Below are 23,011 nucleotides of genomic sequence, written 5' to 3'. Positions count from 1 at the left end.
ACCGACATTAATATAAATAAATAAATTACAAATATGTATATGAGTACTGTGGGGCTGAGGGAGGGGAGAACAAAGGGAGCAAGTCAAGGTAACACAGCAGGGAGTTGGAAAAGAGGAAAGGGGGGTTTAGTCAGGGAAGGCCTCTTGGAGGACATTTGCCTTCCATACGGCTTTGAAGGGGGGAGAGTCTGTCAGAGTTGAGGAGGGAGGGCATTCCAGGCCAGAGGCAGGACTTGGGTAAGGGGTCAGTGGCGATCAAGATCAGACACAGTGAGCAAGCTGTGTGTCAGGCACTGTTCTAAGTACTGAGGTAGATGCAAGTTAACCAGGGTGGACACTGTCCTATAAAGCATTCACAGTTTGAGAGCAGGGAGAGGTGGTATTGAATCCCTATTTTACAGTTGGGGAAATTGAGGCACAGGAAAATGAAGGGAATTGTCCAAGATTACACAGTAGATAAATGGCAGAGCTGGGATTAGAACCCAGGTTTTCTGAATTCCAGGCCCTTGTTTTTCCCACTGGCCCATGATGTTTCCCTATGTGTGTTGGAATTGTGATATTCTGTGATAGCAGGTGAGAGGGAAGGAAAAAGCAAACCTGTTAACATGGAGCAGAATGAAACATTGAGAGAAGAAACTGGCCCATACATGAATTAAGAGGTTTCCTCGCCTGTGAGTGACAAATGAAAGGCTATTAAAAAGTAGAATTTGTTTTATTATTTGGTGGGGAGAGGAGGCAAAAGAGGAGGGAGTGGATTAATTTGTATTGTTCTGTTGAGTGCTCCCTCTAAGTTCTTGGTAGAGTGTTCAGAAGACAAGGTCCTTGACTTAAAGGATCTGCCCATTTCATGGAGAAAACCAGCCATAAATAAATTGTTCTGAGGAGAAAGAGAATGTAAAGATGCCAAGATGAACATGCATGGGCTAAAAGTATGTAAATATAAAGTACTGAAAATTTGGATACGCCAAAGTGCTACTGCTTAGTTGAGAGTATGACCTGAGAAGGAGAAAATAAAACTGGGACTATCTCCTGGAAAAGGAGGATTTCAGAGGGAAATTGGGTTTGTTGGTGTTGATAATAATAATTGAGGTATTTGTTAAGCACCTACAGCACCTGTATATATGTATATATGTTTGTACGTATTTATTACTCTATTTTACTTGTACATATTCTATTTATTTTATTTTGTTAATGTGTTTTGTTTTGTTCTCTGTCTCTCCCTTCTAGACTGTGAGCCCACTGTTGGGTAGGGACCGTCTCTATGTGTTGCCAACTGGTACTTCCCAAGCGCTTAGTACAGTGCTCTGCACACAGTAAGCGCTCAATAAATATGATTGAATGAATGAATACTATATGCCAGGCACTGTATTAAGCACTGAGGTGGATACAAGCAAGTTGGGTAGGACACAGTCTCTGTCCCTTGTGGGGCTCACAGTCTAAATCCACATTTTACAGATGAGAGAACTGAGACCCAGAGAAGTCAATTGGCTTGCCCAAGGTTACACAGTAGACAAGTGGTGGAGCTGAAATTAGCACCCATGACCAGCTGACTCCAATCCTGTCTTCTATCCACTATGCCATGCTGTTTACATTTTGCCACTATTTTAATAATAATAATCATATTTAAGTACTTACTAAGTGTCAGGCACTGTCTAAGCACTGGGGTAGATACAAGGTGATCAGGTTGTGCCATGTGGTGATCACAGCCTTAATCCCCTTTTTACAGATGAGGTAATTGAGGCACAGAGAAGTTAAGTGACTTGCCCAAGGTCACACAGCAGACACACATCTAGGCTTTTGGGTTGACTCCACATCTTTCCTGGCTCTAGAAATCTAATGCAGGTGTCAATGTTCAGCACTGGAATTAGCACCTCCTTTGTTTCCCTGTTGTACTAGTGGGTGCTGAGTTTTCTTTACTGTGGGGTAACATTCCTGCTGAAATTCAGTTTGGGGTTGTTATCTAATTGCTAGCTGTCTCTTTCTTTAGCCTCAGTCTTGGCTATGTGTAGGAATTATAGTAAACAATCACAATCAATCCTTCCTGTGGTAAAATTATTCCCAAAATGTCAGAAAGAAAGATGGTACTTCCTAGGATGAGCTTTCCCTAGGAGCAAAGCCTTTTTCTCTGTAGTTTTCCTGCAACTTCTGCCCAGGATTGAAGGTTCTCAATACTACTCTCTCTGTCCTAAGTGGAGCAGTACTCCTGCTCCTGCTGTTAGGGGGAAGAACCAAGATACAATTTCCAAGCTGTTTATCTGTGCAGTCATCTGTTCTGCCCTTAAACGCTTTACTTTATTGCAGACTCCTACTTCAAAGACAAATAGTTGCATTGACTTGACACTTGCAGTGAAGCCCAATGGAGACCTTGAGCAGGAAGGGGCTGCTCAGCCCTTAGCCCTTGATAGGCCCATGCTCCCACCCAGCTGTGGGAGAGATAATTGCTTCAGTGCAACAGGGCAGAAAGGATGAGGATCGTCAGCTGTTTCTGGGGTTTTCCGGCCTCTGCTTGAAAGGTAGGGGCCAAGGGTGGTGGTTGTGGCATCTGGCTTCCGGCCCCACATGACATCATCACATTGTTTCAGCGAGCCTGGTATAATGTGTTCTAATCCCTGCTCTGCCACTTGTCTGCTGTATGACCTTGGGCAAGTCACTTAACTTGTCTGTTCCTGTTATCTAAAAAGTGGGGATTAAGCAATCAATCACTGGTATTTATTGAGTTCTTACTACATGCTGAGCACTGTACTAACCATTCATTCAATCAATCATATTTATTGAGTGCTTACAGTGTGCAGAGCACTGCACTAAGTGCTTGGGAAGTACAAGTCGGCAACATATAGAGACGGTCTCTACCCAATAACAGGCTCACATTCTAGAGGGGGAGACAGACAACAAAACATGTGGACAGGTGTCACATCATCAGAATAAATAGAAATGAAGCTAGATGCACATTATTAACAAAATAAATAGAATAGTAAATATGTACAAGTAAAATAGAGTAATAAATCTGTACAAACATATATACAGGTGCTGTGGGGAGGGGAAAGAGGGCTGAGGGGATGGGGAGGAGGAGAGAAAAAAGGGGGCTCAGTCTGGGAAGGCCTCCTGGAGGAGGTGAGCTCTCAGTAGGGCTTTGAAGGGAGGAAGAGAGCTAACTTGGCAGATGTGCGGAGGGAGGGCATTCCAGGCCAGGGGAAGGACATGGGCTGGGGGTCGACGGCGGGACAGGCGAGAACGAGGTACAGTGAGGATTTGGAAGAGTACAGTATCCTGACTGTATTATGGCATCAGCCTCCGCTCTGATCTCCCATCCTCTTGTATCTCCCCACTTCAGTCTATACTTCACACTGCTGCCCGGATCATCTTTGTGCAGAAATGCTCTGGGCATGTTACTCCTCTCCTCAAAAATCTCTAGTAGCTATCAGTCAACCTACACATCAAGCAAAAACTCCTATCTCTCGGCTTCAAGGCTCTCCATCACCTCGCCCCCTCCTACCTCACCTCTCTTCTCCTACAGCCCAGCCCACACCCTCCACTCCTCTGCCATTAACCTCCTCACTGTGCCTCATTCTCTCCTGTCCCGCCGTCGACCCCCGGCAAACGTCCTCCCCCGGCCTAGAATGCCCTCCCTCTGCACATCCACCAAGCTAGCTCTCTTCCTCCCTTCAGTGTCCTACTGAGAGCTCACCTCCTCCAGGAGGCCTTCCCAGACCTAGCCCCCTTTTTCCTCTCCTCCTCCCCATCCCCCCTGCTCCACCTCCTTCCCCTCCCTACAGCACCTGTATATATGTTTGTACATATTTATTACTCTATTTTACTTGTACATATTTACTATTCTATTTATTTTGTTAATGATGTGCATCTAGCTTTATTTCTATTTATTCTGAAGATGTGACACCTGTCCACATGTTTTGCTGTCTGTCTCCCCCTTCTAGACTGTGAGCCCATTGTTGGGTAGGGACCATCTCTATATGTTGCCAACTTGTACTTCCCAAGCACTTACTACAGTGCTCTGCACACAGTAAGTGCTCAATAAATATGATTGAATGAATGAACAATTAGCAGGCACCTTCCATGCCCATAACGACCTTACGATGTAGATGGACTTATGACTGCAAGCCCCAAGTGGGACATGGACTGTGTCTAACCTTATTATCTTGAATCTACCCCAGTGCTTAGTACGTTGTCTGGCACCTAGTAAATACTTAACAAATACCTTAAAAAAGTGTGGTGGGTGATAAATATTTTCTAGTGTCAGCACTGCACTAAAACAACATAGTGGGCTATTTCAGCTTTTGACCACTGAGCAAGGGGTGTGTGTGTGTGTGTGGGTGTGGGTGTGTGTGGGTGTGCGCGCGCACGCGCCCGCACACGTGCTTGCATGCAATGTAGTTGGGGCTGTAGATTCCCAGTCATCTGACTCCCTGGGTGCATCCAATATATCCCTCTAGACTGCAAGCTACTAGTGGGTAGGGAACAAGTCTACCAAGTCTGTTATAGTCTCCCAAGCACTTAATACAGTAAGCAGTCAATAAATACCAATGATTTATCAATTACCCTTTGTCTTATTTGATAGAAGGAACTTTTGTGCTGATACTCGTGAGTTGAGGTTCATCATATTCACTGGACAGAACGAGACCTCTGCTATTTAGCTTATTAGTCATTTTACTCATCATTTCATCATCACTACCTATTGTGCAATGAAATCTGGGTCAGCTAGTCAGATATGGGTACTACTGTAGTGAGGCAATCCAGGTTCTTATAGAATCTGTTGTTACTATTGGTGTCATAGCTCTGTAGGTGTAATGTTACACTCTCTCCCTTATACCTCTGGGCTGGACAGATTAAGAAAACCTAAGTGACTTGGGTGAAATGAGTGATTGTTTGTGAAGCCATGTCTGCTAGCCTTTGTACAGTTGAGAGAAAAATTCTCCAGCAAGTAGAGGTCTTTGTTCTTGAGCAAAGACCTTGTGAAGATGAAGATCCAGAGGCATCCCGAAGGGCACAGCTTTTAGCAAGGCAAACTACCTCACAAACTCTCTCTTTGTTGCTGGCCATCTCTGGTTTTCTGGCTCTGTGTCTCTTTATCTGAATACATATTGTGAATATGCAGTAGTTAATGAAAGTTGGAAGGAGAGAAGACAAAGCACTTTAGTTTAAAATATACATGTGCTTGGCCAAATCTCAGCTATGGAACATATACATTAAAAAAGCACATCTTTTTCCACTGAGCAGCTTGGCTTTGGAGTCAAGAGGTCATGGGTTCAAATCCCAGTTCTGCCACTTGTCAGCTGTGTGACTTTGGGCAAGTGACTTAACTTCTCTGGGCCTCAGTTCCCTCATCTGGAAAATGGGGATTAAGTCTGTGAGCCACATGTGGGACAACTTGATTACCTTGTATCTACCCCAGTGCTTAGAACAGTGATTTGCACATAGTAAATGCTTAATAAATGCCATTATTATTATTATTATTAATAAATACCATCATTATTATTTTTTTATCTCCTCCAAGAGGTCTTCCTTGACGGCCCTCGTTCCTCTTCTCCCATTCCCTTCTGCAACCCCTTTTCACTGGCTATACACCTTTTATTCACCACTCCCTCAATCGCACAGCACTTAGGTGCGTATCTGTGATTGATTTCTATTAATGTCTCTAGACAGTAGGCTGTTGATAGCAGGGAACTTGCCTAACAACCCTGTTATATTTCACTCTCCCAGACTCTTAATACAGTGCTCTGTACTCAGTAATCACTTAATACGATTTATTGTTGCTGTCCCTCTTTATGCCTCTGGCCCTCTCTCTTTATATATGCACACATTGTAGACATGCTTAATTGATGAATGAAAGTTGGGAGGACAGAGGATAAAATGCTTAATTTTAAAACAGACAAGTGCTTCGCTAAATCTCAGCTATGGAACATATACCTTCTCTTTAACACAAAACCTCTTTTAGCTTAGGCAGGAGGCATCCACTCATATTCTATACCAAATTTCAGTTTACCCAAGGGTTGGGTTGGATATTTAAATGGGACAAAAGTGTGGTCCATCCCAGAATGGAAGATGTCACTCCCTTTGCAGCTGTTTCAGAGAGCCTGAAAGGAATTTTTACCATTTGACAGCTGTTTTCTAAGATGAGCTGTTTTTAACTTGAATCCAGTGATTACAAAACTTTATGAAATGTGTCTGGGAGATTTTCCAAGAAAGAAGACTATCAAACTCATGGGCAGGGAATGTCTCTTTTATTATACTTTCCCAAGGGCTTAATACAGTGCTCTGCGCACTGTAAGTGCTCAATAAATATGATTGATCTGATCAAGCCGCAGAATTCAGCATCCTGCTTTAATGTGTATTTTGGTATCTATTCCTTTGATACTATTTATTACTCATATATAACACACCTGGATTCTAATCCCTGCTCTGCCACTTGTAAACTGTGTAACCTTGGACGAATCACTTAATTTCTCTGGCCTAGTTACCTCATCTGTAAAATGGGGATGAAGACTGTAAGCTGTATGTGGCATAGGGATTGCGACCAACTTGATTATCCAGTATCTACCCCAGCTCTTAGTACAGTGTTTGACATATAGTAAGCTCTTAACAAATACCATTTTTTTAAAAAAAGAGCTGTATATTATTAAAGTCTTCAGAAAGCAGGTCCAGCGGAACCCATAATAACTTCATTCCAGAGCATATTAGAGAACACTGATGAGGTGATGGTATTCTACAAGCTCTTGAGTTAGAGCACGGAATGTTGTTCCTACTGTACAGGTGAGGTAATGAATGTACATTAGAACTTTTGGTCAGAGGCAGATCTTTACTCTCCCAGGCACTTAGCACAATGCTGTGCACATAGTGAATGCTCAGTGAATGCCATTGATTGCTCTTTAGGGAAATGGATTATACACTTCATATTCTCGGAGCCCATACTGTGCAGTATAGCCAATCAATCAATTTTATTTATTGAGTGCTTACTATTTGCAGAACACTGTACTAAGCATTTGGGAGAGTACAATATAATGGACTTGGTAGACCCATTCCCTGGCCACAACGATCAAACCAGGTTTTGTTTACCCCTTGCAAGTCACGATGTTTGGGATCTTAGGTGCCATCCAGCTTTTTCAAGCCCTTTATTTTTGATCACTTCACCGATCACATCCATAAAAACAGGGAGCCTAGAGATCCAGTTATCATGTGGAAGCACATCCATTTATTGCATTCTCTGCTGATGTAGTGTTTGTTCCATTCTTAAAGGGTTCCTTCCGTTTGTCCTGCCATAAAGGTTGCCCAAGCAAATCATATTCTCTGAGAGAAGCTGAGGCATAAACAGCTGGAGAGTGCTTTGTGAGTGGGTGGCATTGCTGTAAAAAAAAAAAAAATCAAATCTTTTCTATCTATTATTTTAGCTGAAACAACAAAAACACCAGGCTTCAGATGAAGAGCGATTATACTGGGAGAGCACCCACTGTGTGGCTCACCCCAGGGCCTTCTGTGCCCGGTACAGCTGCTGGCATATGCAGCTAGAAGAAAAAGAAATTGCTCTATTAGAGTTGATCATAGTAGTTGTCCTCCCGACCCACCAATCAACTCCCTGAAACTGAGAGGAAGAATCCTGGGAGAGTTCTCTTGGGTGTGAGATTGGTGCCAGGGCTGTTGCCAGAGGTGGGTGAGGCCAGTCTTCCAGCCTTCCTTGCTCTTGAATTTGGAGAGGACAGATAGCTTTTCTCAACCTGTCAATCCTGTCCCTTCTCCGTGGGAAATTCCAAGCTGGGGAACAGAATGCGAGCAGCCCGAGCTCCATTTTTGAGGCCGTCAAGCTGTGCTCCAAAGCTGGAGAATTGTACTACAGATGTGGGTTACTAACTGGCCCAAGCCTTGTCTGGGATGGATGTGGCACAAGGCATCCCTCTTTTCGGCCTCTTTTTTCACATATCCAGCCTCCCTCTGCCTCACTCTGGCTGCCAAATAGGAAGTGATACCTGTGTTCAAAGTGATCTGGGAGGGGAAACAGCTGTTCTGAGACACTGGAAGGATTCAGGGTGAGTAGAAACCCTCAAGGTTCAGGCACCCTCAGGTGACCTTCCACAGAACAGCGTGGTCTAGTGGAAAGAGCATGGGACTGGGAGGCAGAGGATCTTATCTGCTGTTTGAGCTTGGGAAAGTCACTTAACTTCTTTATGCCTCAGTCTCCTCACCTGTCCAATGGGGATTGAATCCTCTTCCCTCCTACGCAAACTGACCTCCATGAGGGACAGGGACTATGTCCATCCTGATCATCTTGTATGTACCCCAGGACTCAGTACAGTTCTTGACACATAATAAGCTCTTAGAACAGTGCCAGTGCTTAGAACAGTGCTTTGCACATAGCACTTAATAAATGCCTCTTGTTAATATAATTATTATCATCTATTAATGGGCATCAGTCTATCACACTGCAGGCTTGGTGCATTTTATGTGTGGCAGTATAGAGATCTCTGGGAATCCAGTCTCCACAAGGACCATCTCCTGCCACCTTGATCGTACCAGGCGCATGTCAACAAGATTATCAAAGAAGGGAAAGCCATGTAAATCTTGTTTCACTTTGGGATTTCATCTTCTAAATCATGAACTATATTACTTGTTTCTGTGACTCTTCTCTGCCCTGATTGCCCTGCTTAATATCAGTTTGAAGTAAAAAATGAATTACTTTTTATATGTTTTTAAGTGCTTGCTGCATTGCAGAGCACAGTACTAAGCACTTAGAGTCATACTGGGGAAGATTCGAGCTAATCAGGTTGGACACATGTCCCACATGGGGCTCACAGTCTTAATCCCCATTTTACAGATTGTGATTGGTTCCCTTGGAATTGCTGCTGCTGAGATTATCTCATGTCAGGAAGAAAGATGAAACTTTAGGAGCAATAATCTGCCCACAGAACCCTATAAAAATCTAGGATCATCCCATGTCAACTAGAATTTATGATCAATTTGTGCTGCGTAAAAAATCATTACTTTTCCCCTCCATGCAAGTAAATGATATTTTAAAATAATTGCTTAGTGGTCATTTTGGAAGGACCTGAGGTTCTAATCCAAGCTCCACCACTTGTGTACTGTGTAACTTTGGGCAAGTCACTTCACTTCTCTGTGTCAGTTAACTCATCCCTAAAATGGAGATTAAGATTGTGAGTCCCAAGTGGGACAAGGACTGTGTCCAACCTGATTAGCTTAGTACAGTGCCTGGCACAGAATAAGCACTTAAATACCATTGAAAAAAAACAAAAACAGAAACACAACCTGCCTAGAAGCACACCAATTGAGTGTCTTGTGAACATCTCTTCAATCCCCCTCTCTCCTCTTAGCAATTCAAGATGCTTGGTTCTTCATCCTTTCGTTTGGCGTGGCTTAGTGGAAAGAGTATGAGCTTGGGAGTCAGAGTTCATGAGTTCTAATCCCAGCTCCACCACTTACTTAGCTGTGTGACTTTGGGCAAGTCACTTTACTTCTCTGTGCCTCAGTTCCCTTATCTGTAAGATGGGGATTAAGACTGTGAGCCCCACATAGGACTACCTAATTACCTTGTATCTACCCCAGGGCTTAGAACAGTGCTTGGCACATAGTAAGCGCTTAACAAGTATTATCATTATTATTAGTAGTATCATTATTCATGTCGGCTGAAAATCTGAATTCAGGTCAGGCCAAGCCTATATGAATTGTAGGTGCCAAATTCTAATTAAAAGCTTTTCGGTGCCAGTCTTGGACTATTTTTATGCATGAGTCAACACTGTGGACATATAGAGAAGAGTTTAGGCAGGCCAGGGACTGCTTGGCAATAGACCTTAGTGCCAGATACATCATTACTTAGTACTCTAATCAATCAGTCAGTCAATCAATGGTATTTATCGAGCTTTTGTTATGCGTCAAGCACTGTACTAAGCTCTTGGGAGGATACAGTATAACAGAAGTGGTAGACACATTTCTTGCCCACAGTGAAGTTACAATTTTGGGGGAGGGGGTGGTCAAACATTAATTTAAATAAATTATGTGTAGGTTCATAAGTGCAGTGGGGATGAAGGTAGGGTGAATATCAAGTGCTTAAAGGGTACAGAGGTCAAGTGCAAAAACATTCAATAATCCAAGACAGGTTTTGATATTCATTGGAAGAAAATTCCAAGTATTGTGCCTTTCCTAACCATGGAGGTGGTCTTTAAGCCTTAGTAACAGGACCGCCCCTGAAGTAGTAGATGACTCTTTTCATTAAACATCAGGTGTCTGCTGCACCCAGAGAACAAGACAAAGCAAGCTCACTACTTCTGCTGAAAGGAGCATAATGAGGTTGGCATGCAGAAGAAACCTGTTCTGCAGCTTTAGGCCTGGAACTAAGATGTTTACTATTAATGAAAGCTTGCTATTGTATCACTGGGTAGTGGCAGAGAAATGCAAGTAGACTTTATCTAGGAATATACCCTTAATGGACTTTAATTCATTTGTAATAATGAAAATTATGGTATTTGTTAAGCACTTACCATGTGTCAGGCACTGTACTAAGAGCTGGGGTGGATAGAAGCAAATAAGATTGGACACAGTCCCTGTCACACATGGGGCTCACAGTCTCACTCCCCACATTACAGAGGAGGTAACTGAGGCACAGAGAAGTTGTGACTTGCCCAAGGTCACACAACAGCAAGTGGAGGAACCAGAATTAGAACGAATCTTGAAATTAATAATTTGTCATCTTGAAAACAAATAAAAACCAAAATTCACTTGTGTAGAAAGCATGTCACAAGGCAGCCTGAAAGTCTGAGAACATCTTTCAGCTGATTTGCTGTTCTCACATGGTTTTTCATTTGTACAATAGCCAGTTTCTATTAATCAATGTTACTTATTGAGTGCTTACTCTGTGCAGAGCACTGAACTAAGGACTTGGGAGATTACAATACTACATAGTTGGTAGACATGTTCCCTGCCACAGGGAGCTAATAGACTGTTTTCCTTTCGAAAATTGATCCAACAGCCCTTATGCCAACAATAAAGAAATTTATATTGTGTGTGTTGTTTGCTTACCATCTTTCACATTGGTGTGGGAAATCTCCTTGAGGACAGGTGTGTTGTCCATTATCAAAGGCCCTGTGTTCTAATTTTGGCTCTGCCACTTGCCTGCTTTGTGACTTTGGACAAGTTATTTAAATGTTCTGGGACTCAGTTTCCTCATCTGTGAAATGGGCTACTTAGACTGTGAGTCCCATCTGGGATAGGGACTGTTTTCAACTTAATTATCTTGTATCTATACCAGAACTTAATATTGGGCTTCTAACAAATATTCTTCTTCTTATTATTATTATTTTAGGATAGTAAGGAATCCAATTGCTTGTGAACTTGCTTGTGAACCTTTCCCGATTGATGGGAAAAGTGGGGAGGAAATGAGAATTATGTGCAATCTAAGTTGGAGATGCATGAATTGAAGAGGGCCAAGCAAAGAAGAATTGGTTTGGCTTTCTTGTCTCCTTTGGGCTATATTGAGACTTAAGAGGAAAAGCCCTGCTGGTACACTGGCTCGCTCATCCAATGAGACCCAGTTTCTTGCCCCTTTCCTCATTGAGGTGGCACCTCTCCTCTTAATAGGACTCAGACACAGACATATTCCCTGCCCACAATGAGATTACAGTCTAGAGGACTGTATTAAGTGCTGGGGTAGATTCAAGCTAATCAGGTTGGACCCAGTCCATGTCCCACATGGGGCTCACAGTCTTAATTCCCACTTTACAGATGAGGGAACTGAAGCACAGATAAGTTAAGTGACCACCCAAGGTATCACAGCAGATAAATGGCAGAGCTGGAATCAGTGCTTAGAACAGTGCTTGGCACATAGTAAGCGCTTAACAAGTACCATCATTATTATTATTATTGTTATTATTATTATTAGAACACAAGTCCTTTGGACTCCCAGGCCCATGCTCTCTCCATTAGGCCATGCTGACTCTCTGTGACTTTGAAGAGTTTCTAAGATTGTAATTCTGCAAAGACAAAGGCTGCTTGCTTAGTGTTTTATACAGTGCCATGTGCCAAAGACCCTGTAATATTTGACGACAGTGAAGCTAAGTGCTATAAATGCTATAAATGCTAATGGATAAAAGCACCTTTAAGATGAGGCTAAAATGAGGCATTTCACTTTTTTCCCCTTTCCATGTAGTTCAGGTAAACTTCCTAATCTTTAACTTAAATATTGTAATTCATAAAGTCAACACCTAAAAAACTTAATTTTACTGAGAGACCTTTGGCGAGACAAAATAGTTTTCTTCTTTGAGTTCCAGCAGTGACTGAAGAAAGTGGTCAGATAATCAAGTTTGCCTTTGAAAATTAGGTAACAAAGCATGTACTGCCCCTCACGGCAAGTTCTCTTATCAGTTACTCTAGAATGCACTGATTTAGTCCTATACTACAATGTATGTTTAGCCCAGATGGAGCTATAGAGGGTATAGCATTTTTCAGTTTCCCTTTTGGGTTTTTAATAATGGTAAGAATTGTGGTATTTGATAAGCGTTTACTATATGCCAAACACTGTGGTAAGGGCTGGGGTAATAATAATAATCATAATTTTGTATTTGTTAAGCACCTACTGGGTGCCAGGTGCTGTACTAAGCGCTGGGGTGGATACAAGCAAATCGGGTTGGACATAGCCCCTGTCCCATGTGGGGCTCACAGTCTCAATCTCCATTTTATGAATGAGGAAACTGAGGCACAGAGAAGTGAAGTGACTTACCCAAGGTCACATCACAGTCTGGGTAGTTCTGTGGGCACCTTCTCTTCCTAAAGAAGAGAGAACTTTCACTTAAAAAATGAGACATTGCAGGGTAAAGTGTTCTGAAGTCGATCGGTTTTACATTTTAGTTTAAAAACCACCTAATTAGGTGAAAAATGATATGTTTCTATTGTCAAAAGACAAAGATGAAGATTCAGCACATCTGCTGTTAGAGGAAGGGTTGTTGTATGTATATTTTGCTGAGTGCCAAGCTCACTTGGGGCATTTAGTAATAAATGATTAAATAGTAGTTGTAGCAGCAGCAGCATTTATTGAGCTCTGCCTTGGTGCAGTACCCTGTGCTAAGCACTTCGGAAGTATGAAATAAAGGGGGCATGTTTCCTGTCCACATGAAGCATCTGCTCTAATGGGGGAGACAAACATAAAGGTATTTACAATTACATAAAAATATTTTCAAGATGATCTCCTATAGGCTCATTGCATTTTAAATTCCAGTCTCCTTAACCAAAAGATTTGATTGTTTGCAGGCTTTTTTGAGGGAGAATCTGGTATTAGATGGCAGGGACTGTGACCATCAAGAATGGTATTAGTATTTGAATGATCACTGAGGGTCTGTGAAGTAAAAAACAAAGAAGTGCCACATCCCCGCTCACAAGGACCTTACCCTGTAATGTGAGAGGTGCACAAGATAATAGCATGTACAGTTGAGTAAATAATAATAATTATGGCATTTGTTAAGTGCTATGTGCCAGGCACTGAACTAAGCATCTATACAAAAATTCTGAGGATGTGAGTGAGTAATGGGCTGGAGATCGGATTTTAGAATTTAGGGTGTGGGGAGTTTCCACCTTCCTATTTTTAAATTATTTTAGTGTCTACCTCCACTGACTGTAAACTTTTTGAAAGCAAGGAGCATGTCTACTCACTCTATACTCTCCACTTGAGAAGAAACAGGGAAGCCAGAGAAAGACGAAAATGAAGAGTGTTGATGAGGTGAAGGCTGTGGTGGTGGTGGCGGCTTCAATTTTTAACAAAGTAGTTGGTAAGGTCCTTGAGATTGTTGAAAGAGGTTGTGTGGAGACTTGGGACTTTAGAGTTGAAGGTTTGGAAAAGATGTTGAGGATTGTGAGGTACAAGTAGTAGAATAGCTAAAGAAGCAGTGTGCCTTAGACCGCAGACTTGAGAGTCAGAAGGAACTGGGTTCTAGGCCTGTCTTCACCATATGTCTGACGTGTAACACTGTGCAAGTCATTTAACTTCTCTGGGCCTCACTTACCTCATATGTAAAATGGGGATTAAGAGTGTGAGCCCCAGGTGGGACAGGAACTGTTCCAACCTGATTAACTTGTATCTACCCCAGTGGTTAGAACAGTGCTTGGCATATAGTAAGTGCTTAAGAAGTACTATTATTATTATTAGTGCTCTCAAGGAGAAAACAGAGTTTAGTTAGAGCACAGCAGAGTGAATTTGTAGTGGCAGAAGTCAGCCTGGAGCCTGGATTCCCTCGGCACATTCAGCCTATGATACCAGAAGACTGGGAGAAGGTGAGGCCCTATAGAAAGACAGCAGCAAATGTCACTGGGAGAGACCTAAATCTCAGTGATGGCCAGAGGGGTGACTGGCCCAGGAACAGGTCAAAGATCAAAGTGAGTTTGCTTATGATGGTGTGGGGGTTCCACAAAAGAATGGAGATTTGTGAGGAAAGAGAATTAGTGGGTGTGGGATTCGAGAGTCAGGGATAAGGGGCCAGAATTGTGTTGTGAGATAAGTGGGGTTTGGAGTGGAGGGAGGGAATAATGGTGGGGAGGGAGGGTGGCAGTGAAGGGGGAAGGAATCTGGGCAAGGGGTCAAACGATCATTGACTTGGGATTCAGTTGCAGCTCTTTCAATATTCTTAAAGGCAAGCAGACTTCTGCATCCCCTCCTCCATTATGGGAGTGGACAGACAAACAGAGCTGGACTTCCAGATGACGTGTGTATCCTGGCCGTTTGGGAAGTTTGTTTCTGGAGAGAAATATGGTCTTCCTTGTCAAGGGACGTCGTGATTCAGGCCTTAGGCAGCCACTGTCTCAACATCTCCCCACCACGTTATTTTCCAGAGGAGTGAATCACTGGAGACCGTTATACAGAGAGCAACTGTTTTTTTTTTTCTTTTCTTTTTTTTCCCCTCTGCTTGCAGCCTACATTCATGACATGCTTAGAACAGTGCTTGGCACATAGCGCTTAACAAATACCATAATTATTATTATTATGACATATTTTTGGTTATGACCATCTCTACAGCACTATAAAAAAGTTAGTAAATGTGATTTGTCACACCACCCCCCCAAAAAAATTAAAATTAGAGGGAAACCCATTAGCAGAGACATATGCCAGACCAGAAGATATATTTGGAAAGTAACAGATTTAAGCTGTCTGCATTCACATGATTTATCTGAGTGGGAGAAAACAATTTCCAAGCTGTAACCTTGCTCTCCTGTGTGCTTCACTTAAAACAATTATTATTCTGCAAAATTTTATTTCTAGCAAAGGTAAACTGCATGATAATGCATATAAAAGTAGCCTTATGTCTAATTTTGTAGTCAGATGTCTAAAGTCCTCATTTTTACTGATTATTTAGTAGCTAAGTGTGTAGAAAATGTTGAGGAAAAAGAGGAAACGAGCTATCAATCGATGGTATTTATTGAATGCTGACTGTGTGCAGAGCACTGTACTCAGAGCTTGGGAGAGTACACTAGAGTTGGTAAACATGTTTCCTGCCCAAGAGGAACTTACAGGGGTGGGGCGATACATAGGAAGATAAATAAATAATTTACAGATTTGTATAAAAGTGCTGTGGTCCTGAGGGTGGGATGAATACCAAAAGCTCAAAAGATGCAAATCCAAATGCATAGATATTGCACAAGGGAGAGGGGACCAGGGAAAAGAGGGCTTAATGAGGGAAGGCCTGTTAGGTTAGAGACAATTCTGAGGTAGCAGAAAGGCATTGTGGAAACAGAAGCAATGTGGCCTAGTGAGTAGATCCCCGGCCTGGGTGTCAGAAGAACCTGGGTTCTAATCCCAGTTCCACCACGTCTTGCTGTGTGACCATGAGCAAGTCACTTAATTTCACCGTGACTCAGTTGCCTCCTCTGCACAATGGGGATTAATAGGGTGAGCACAATGTGGGATATGGACTGTGTCCTACCTGATTAGCTCATAGTTACCTAAATGCTTAGTATAATGCCTGGTACCTAGTAAACCCTTAAGAAATATCATTTTTTTTAAGATCTTACGGTCTGGAAACAGCTCTAGCTACCACATCTCAGTGTTTTGATAAGGCTGTGCTGAAAATTGATTTTCCGTCTATCTGGGTCAGTATTGTTTGAAGAGATGAATGGATTTTTTTGTCACCCACATCTGGAAGCAAAATATTTTCCAAAGTCTGGAAAAACAGCATGTTTGAGAAGATAGAGCAGTATACACACAACAATTGGGTATCCATAAATCAAAGGGCCTGAAAATATCCAACATATGATACTGTCACCTGAGCAAAATGATTTCCAACCTCTAAGCCTCACGAGACTTGCTTGAGCTGAATCTTTTTGACGAGAGATATCCTTTAAAACTGTTTTCATTTCATCACATGTTGGTTATTAAATTTTGTTCAGCAGGTGGTTTGAATTTTTCATATTTTGTTTTATTCAGTGATAGCTGCTCAGGCAGAGGTAGAAAGGATAAAACTCAAAGTCCTGCAATTATGAACCGAAGTGCAAAACATACCAGTATTTTGTACTTGGATATTCAACTGATGTCGATTCTGTTATGTTTATATTCGAAGTAATGCGCCTTTGCTTTGGCATTTTGTCCCAGAAAATCATTCAATTATGTTTGACTCCTTGATAAGGAAAGCTGAACTGAAGTGCCTTCTATTGTCCTTCCCAGGGATTGACTTTCTCAGTCAGCTCGGGTAGCAGATTATGCAGGCCCTTGTTGAAAGCACTCCCCAAAGACTCAGAATGCCAGGAAAGAGCACCGTTCACAGAAATACCATAGTCATCTTATACGCCGGGCACAAAATGCTCCAAGTCATACCCACTTTGGCTAACTGTAGGGGTTGAACTGCAGACAGACAGTGCCAGAGGAAGGAGAAGTGTCACTGGAGGAGGACAAACTCACAGACTAGGGTCCTTCCTCCACATGAGAGGCAGCATTTTGCCTGCTGGGTTTGATCAGAAAGGAAGACCTGAGAAATGTTCAGGACAAGTAAAGGTATGTACTTATGCTCCTGAGGCTTATCAAGTGTGTCTTTTTTCCTTCTGAAAGTCAGTTTAATTAGACCCAACATTGAAAAGGGGGCTTAATCCATGCTATGTGATCACTGCTTAGCTTGTAGTCGATTGCCAATCAAACTGTGGAGCTCTGTGTCTAAAATGGGAGAATGCACAGGAAAAACAGATTTAAACCATGTCTGTGGTAGTAGTACTATTTCTGCAAGCCTTTATGTTCAAATGATTATTTGATGAGAAAAAAGAAAATTCCAGCCTTAACCCCATTCTCCCATATGCTTCAGATTCTACTGGCTGAGATTGCTCATAAACTCAGGGCTCAGAAATGGCAGCTTGAATTCTGTAATTTCTAGTCAAAGAGCAAATGAATAATTTAGCATTAACAGAATTTCATTGGAATGTTTAACTCAGCGTGCTATTAATGCTTCACTTTTTAATTTTAACTCCCTGGTAAATTTGCTAGAATGATAATAATCATTTCCCTGTTTGGCTGTGCCACTCTGGGAATCAAGTTTAAGAAACTGTCTTGGGAGTTCTTTTCCTAAAATAAACTGAAAAGTTGTTTTCTTTAAGAATTCCTACTTTAGTGATAGGCTACCTCACCTGTAGGGTAGATCGGAGTTTATAAAGAGCTTTTAAGGTCAAAAAAGCAAAACATTAAGTTGGTAATTGGTGTATTGATTTGTTCTTTTACAATGAGGGAATAAAGATATAAAAGGAATTAGGATATGTGAGTAACCACTTTGATTTTTAATGGCATGCAGCAGAGGGAATTCATTATTGACTTCATAAATAAATAATAATCCAGAACAAATTAATTTTTAAAAGTCATATTACACAAAGTAATTATCAGTACTAAAGTCTTTTATAATATTAACTGTGAGGAATATGTAATATAGTTTATCAGTGTTCATGAACTGTAATACTGAATCAAATGATCCATACCAAGTTAGGTAGCAAAACAGTATGCATAATCCACAGATATTTTTTTTCCAAGTCAGACTATCATTGTTTTTATTTTGGTAATTTCAAAAGCATTTGTTCCATATTATTAAGCAGTTGTTTATGAAATGATTATTAATAATATGATGCTTTTAATAAGAACTATATCGGCAAATCAATTCCATCCTTACAATTCAGTCTTTGAAATCATTTGAGGGCTGGTTAATTTTTTTAAAAAAATTCCCATTTCTTTTCTATTCCTATTTTAACAAGTCCTAATTTGTTTTGGTTGAAAATTATTTCCTTTTGGATCATAAATCTCTGTAAAATGGCCAAATCACAAGGCATGATGAGAAGTAGTGCTAGTATTCAACCCTCTGTACTTGTAAATTTTGTGCCATTTGGTAAAATCAATGGTGAAATCCCCGGGATTTAATGTTTTCTCTAGGAAGGTATTGGAATAGTGTATCATTGTATCATTCTAGTTTTGGTCCTTCAGAGGGCCCCAAGGAGTTGTTGTTTTTTTAATGGCATTTATTAAGCACTTACTATCTGCAAAGCACTGTTCTAAGCGCTGGGGAGGTTACAAGGTGATCAGGCTGTCCCACAGGGGGCTCACAGTCTTCATCCCCATTTTACAGATGAGGGAACTGAGGCCCAGAGAAGTTAAGTGACTTGCCACAAGTCACACAGCTGACAAGCGGTGGAGCCTGGATTTGAACTCATGACCTCTGACTCCAAAGCCCAGGCTCTTTCCACTGAGCTACGCTGCTTCTCTAAGCAGCAGCTTCTGCTTCTGCTTCTGCTTCGCTGCTTCTGCTTCTCTTTTACTTGGCAAAACATACTGAGCAGACCACTTGACTTCTGTGATTGCTCTACTCAAAGGCAGAGCAGTAGTTCAGAAATGGACTATAATTTCCAGAAGCAACTTTATTTTAATTTATTTTATTCTTCTCCCTCTTGTTTGCTGTTTCATTTCAACTCTCTATATTTGGCAAGCGTATTATCTCTGTTTTGGCAATCAACAGTTTCTCCATTTAAACAGAAAATAAAAGTCCCTCAGTTTGCCTTCCTAATGGGGAATTCATCCTTAAGTGTACTACTTTGGATTTAATCATTCAGTGGTATTTATTGACCACTTAATGTGTGTAGAGCCATGCCCAGTTCTAGACTTTGACCAGTGCTCACCAATCTTTAGTGTGAAACCAGACTGAAATGAGCCTAGGTTGAAGTGGTGTGCGGCACAGGTGCAGTTGCCCAAGAGACTGCTGGGAATTGTAGGCCGAATGATAATAGATTCCCCTATGGAACCCATTCCCAGCCACTGAAGTGCCATATTGTGACTCCTCCAGCCTGAAATTGATTAGTCAATCCTACTTATTGAGCACTTACTGTGTGCAGAGCACTGTACTATGCACTTGAGAGAGTACCATATAACAGAGTTGGAAAACACATTCCATGCCCATCTAGAGGGGGAGACAGACATTAATATAAATGAATAAGTTATGGATAAGAAATAAATTGGACTGCAGAAGATGGTGAAGAAACAGCCTGACCTAGTGGCAAGAGCATGGGCTTTAGAAACAGATAGATCTGGGTTCTAATCCCAGATCTGCCACTTGTTTGATGTGTGACCTTGGATAAGTCACTTAACTTCTCTATGCCTCAGTTACCTCACCTGTAAAATGAGGATTAGGATTGTGAGCCCATGTTGGACCTGTTCATTTTCATTCATTCATTCAATCGTATTTATTGAGCTCTTACTGTGTGCAGAGCACTATACTAAGTGCTTGGGAAGTACAAATCGGCAACATACTTTGTATCTAGTCCAGTGTTTAGTACAGTGTTTGGCACATAGTAAACCCTTAACAAATGTCATTAAAAAAAGAGTTGAAGGAGAATAGGATAATAATAATAATGATGGTGTTTATTAAGTGCTTACTATCATCATCATCATCATCATCATCAATCGTATTTATTGAGCGCTTACTATGTGCAGAGCACTGTACTAAGCGCTTGGGAAGTACAAATTGGCAACATATAGAGACAGTCCCTACCCAACAGTGGGCTCACAGTCTAAAAGGGGGAGACAGAGAACAAAACCAAACATACTAACAAAATAAAATAAATAGGATAGATATGTACAAGTAAATAAATAAATAAATAGAGTAATAAATATGTACAACGATATATACATATATACAGGTGCTGTGGGGAAGGGAAGGAGGTAAGATGAGGGGGACGAGGGGGAGAGGAAGGAAGGGGCTCAGTCTGGGAAGGCCTCCTGGAGGAGGTGAGCTCTCAGCAGGGCCTTTACTATGTGCAAAGCACTGTTCTGATAGGATCTCTTTGACGCTCTTCAAACTTGACTGGATTCATCCTGATGGAGGCCTAATCTAGATCCAGCTCAGTCTAGTATTTAATAATGATAATAATTATGGCATTTGTTAAGTGCTTACTATGTGCCAGACACTGTACTAAGTGCTGGGATGGTTACAAGCAAATCTGGTTGGACATAGTCCCTGTCCCATGTGGGGCGCACAGTCTTAATCCCCATTTTTCAGATGAGGTAACTGAGGCCCAGAGAAGTGAAATGACTTGCCCAAGGTCACACAGCAGGCATATGGCGGAGCTGGGATTCAAACTCATGAGGTTCTGACTCCGAGACCCATGCTTTATCGACTATACCATGTTGCTGCTTCCCATGTCTTGAGGCCCACAGTACTAAATCATGCTTGAATTGTTTTCTGATTTTTGTTAAGACCACATTGCATTTTACACCCCTTTTTCACAGTGCTGGCAACCCTTCCCTGTCTGTTCTCTTTGTATGCTCACTGAGCACCCTTCCTGTTTCCTCTTCTGGATCATTGCTGTTAAATATCTTGGTCTTGGGGCTGATCCTTGTGGGGAAACCACTAACTCTGTAGTTCTGAGTTGCAGTTCAATCCTTAATTACCATGCTTTGGGCACACCTGACAAATGGTTATGCACCCACAGAACAGATGAATTTAGTGTTTTGTCATGCATCAAAATAAACTTTGGAATGATAAGGACAAAGTTGTCTTTGTTCAACAGGGGACAGAGAAGTCTGACCTTGTTAACTGATAGGCAACTTGAGAAGAAGTCAAGTTCACAGCTTGACTGAAGCCAGGTTGGTTCTTACTTCCCCATCCCTGCCTCTCCTAAATGCCAGCTTTCAGTTGCCAGATGGGTGTGCATACCATACTTCTAGCTCTGGTACTAGCTTGTTGATATTATAAGGGGTTTATTCGTGCAGTGCAGTCTACCGAGCAGAATCATTTGGGCTTTGACAGCTTGTCCAGGGAGAAGATTTAGTGGATTCTGCTCCAGTTTGGGATCGTTTTTATTTTCTTTAATTTAAAGTTATTTGTTAAGCTCTTACTATGTGCTAATCACTGTAGATTGAAGATAAACTGGTGGGACACAGGCCGTGTCCCACATTTGACTCACAGTCTTAATCCCCAATTTTCAGATGAAGGAACTGAGGCACAGAGAAGTTAAGAATCCCCCAAGGTCACACAGCAGACAAGTGACAGAGCCGGTATTAGACCCCAGGTCCCCTGACTCCAAGGCCCGTGCTCTTTCTGCTAGGCCGCACCACTACTTTTTGCTTCTGTCCTATTTATGTATCAGTTCACTCTGGGAGAAAAGCATTTGCTTTTAAGGAATTGGTTTTGCCACAAAACCTAGGGTGCTACGAGTGTTTGCAAATTGACCTTTCTAGAATCTTTCAATCAGTAACATTGACTGAATGCCTACTGATTGCAGAGCACTGTAGTGAGCACTTTGGAGAATGCAGTAGAATTGGTAGACATGATCTGTGCCCTCAAGGAACTTTAGAACTAGTGGATATTACAAAAGGCAGACACTAGAATAACTTAAAGGTAGGAGGAGGAAGGAAATGGAGATACATTCATGAGTTAGTTCTTGGTCCCAACTTCAACTTTCAACCCTTTCTCACGTCTTTCTTTCTGAATAAAACTGAATAAAGACGCATAACCACCTTCTCCTGGACACATTATCCAACCTCGGCTTCACAGCACTGTCCTCCCCTCATTCTCCTCCTATCTCTCTGGCCGTTCATTCTCAGCCTCTTTTGAGGGCTCTTTTGCCTCCCACCCCCCAATTATGGGAGTCCCGCAAGGTTCAGTTCTGGGTCCCCTTCCATTCTCTATTTACGCTCATTCCCTTGGAGAACTAATCCACTCCCATGTCTTCAATTTCCACCTCTATGCAGATGATTCCCAAATCTACATCTTTAGCTCTGATCCCTCTCTTCTGCAGTCTCACATTTCATACTGCCTTCAGGACATCTCTACTTGGATGTCCTGCCGACACCTCAAATTAAAGCTGGGATTAGAACCCAGGTCCCTCTGACTCCTAGGCCCGTGCTCTATCTAATAGGCCATGCTGCTTCTGTTTCATTGTGAAATAGCTGAAGATATTGATGTATCTCTAAGAATGAACCACTATTATAATGGTGGTATTTTAAATTTTCCTAGCTGCCTTTCATATTTCAGAGCTTAAAAGATGGTGTTTTTTACCAACCTTTTATATGGAAAAACAGGGCATGGGGTTCCTTTCCTGTAGAAGTACAGACCATTCTCCTGTAACAAGTGTTGTCAGGATATAACATGATGCATTGTTGGAAGAAATATTTTTGCATTTGCACAGAGGGCTGAATACTCTAACATCAGTTTTTGATAACACAATTCCTGCATTACCGGAGGCCTTACTGTATTGCATTTTGAAACTGCATTCCATGGTTATATGCCTAACAAAACTGTGGATAGCTTAGAAAATTATTTTAGAAGGAGCATGGCCTAGTGGACAGAGCATGGGCTTGGGAGTCAAAAGGACCCAGGTTCTAATCCCAGCTCCACCACTTGTCTGCTGTGTGACTTTGGGCAAGCAACTTCACGTCTCTGTGCCTGTTACCTCATCTGTAAAATGAGAATTGAGACTGTGAGCCCTACATGAGACAGGGACTGTGTCCAACTTGATCTGCTTGTAACCACCCCAGCACTTAGTACAGTGTCTGGCATGTAAT

At 41.8% G+C, this 23,011-nt stretch overlaps 1 protein-coding gene across 4 annotated transcripts in view; it reads left to right on the top strand.

Annotated features, from left to right (window-relative positions):
- OXR1 (oxidation resistance 1) overlaps positions 1 to 23,011 on the top strand; it is a 362,168-nt gene that overhangs the window by 214,663 nt on the left and 124,494 nt on the right. Inside the window, exon 1 of one of the 4 annotated variants that reach the window (XM_038744619.1) lies at positions 16,922 to 16,981. The exons of the other annotated variants lie outside the window; for them this stretch is intronic. Within the exon in view, the coding sequence (XP_038600547.1) occupies positions 16,963 to 16,981 (19 nt within the window). The 5' untranslated portion in view covers positions 16,922 to 16,962. Of the gene's footprint in view, positions 1 to 16,921; positions 16,982 to 23,011 lie in introns of those variants that run through there. 4 annotated transcript variants of the gene reach the window in all.

This window comes from Tachyglossus aculeatus, chromosome 4, assembly GCF_015852505.1.
Source record: "Tachyglossus aculeatus isolate mTacAcu1 chromosome 4, mTacAcu1.pri, whole genome shotgun sequence".
NCBI lineage: Eukaryota > Metazoa > Chordata > Mammalia > Monotremata > Tachyglossidae > Tachyglossus > Tachyglossus aculeatus.
This window is presented reverse-complemented; position numbering and strand designations above follow the sequence as displayed.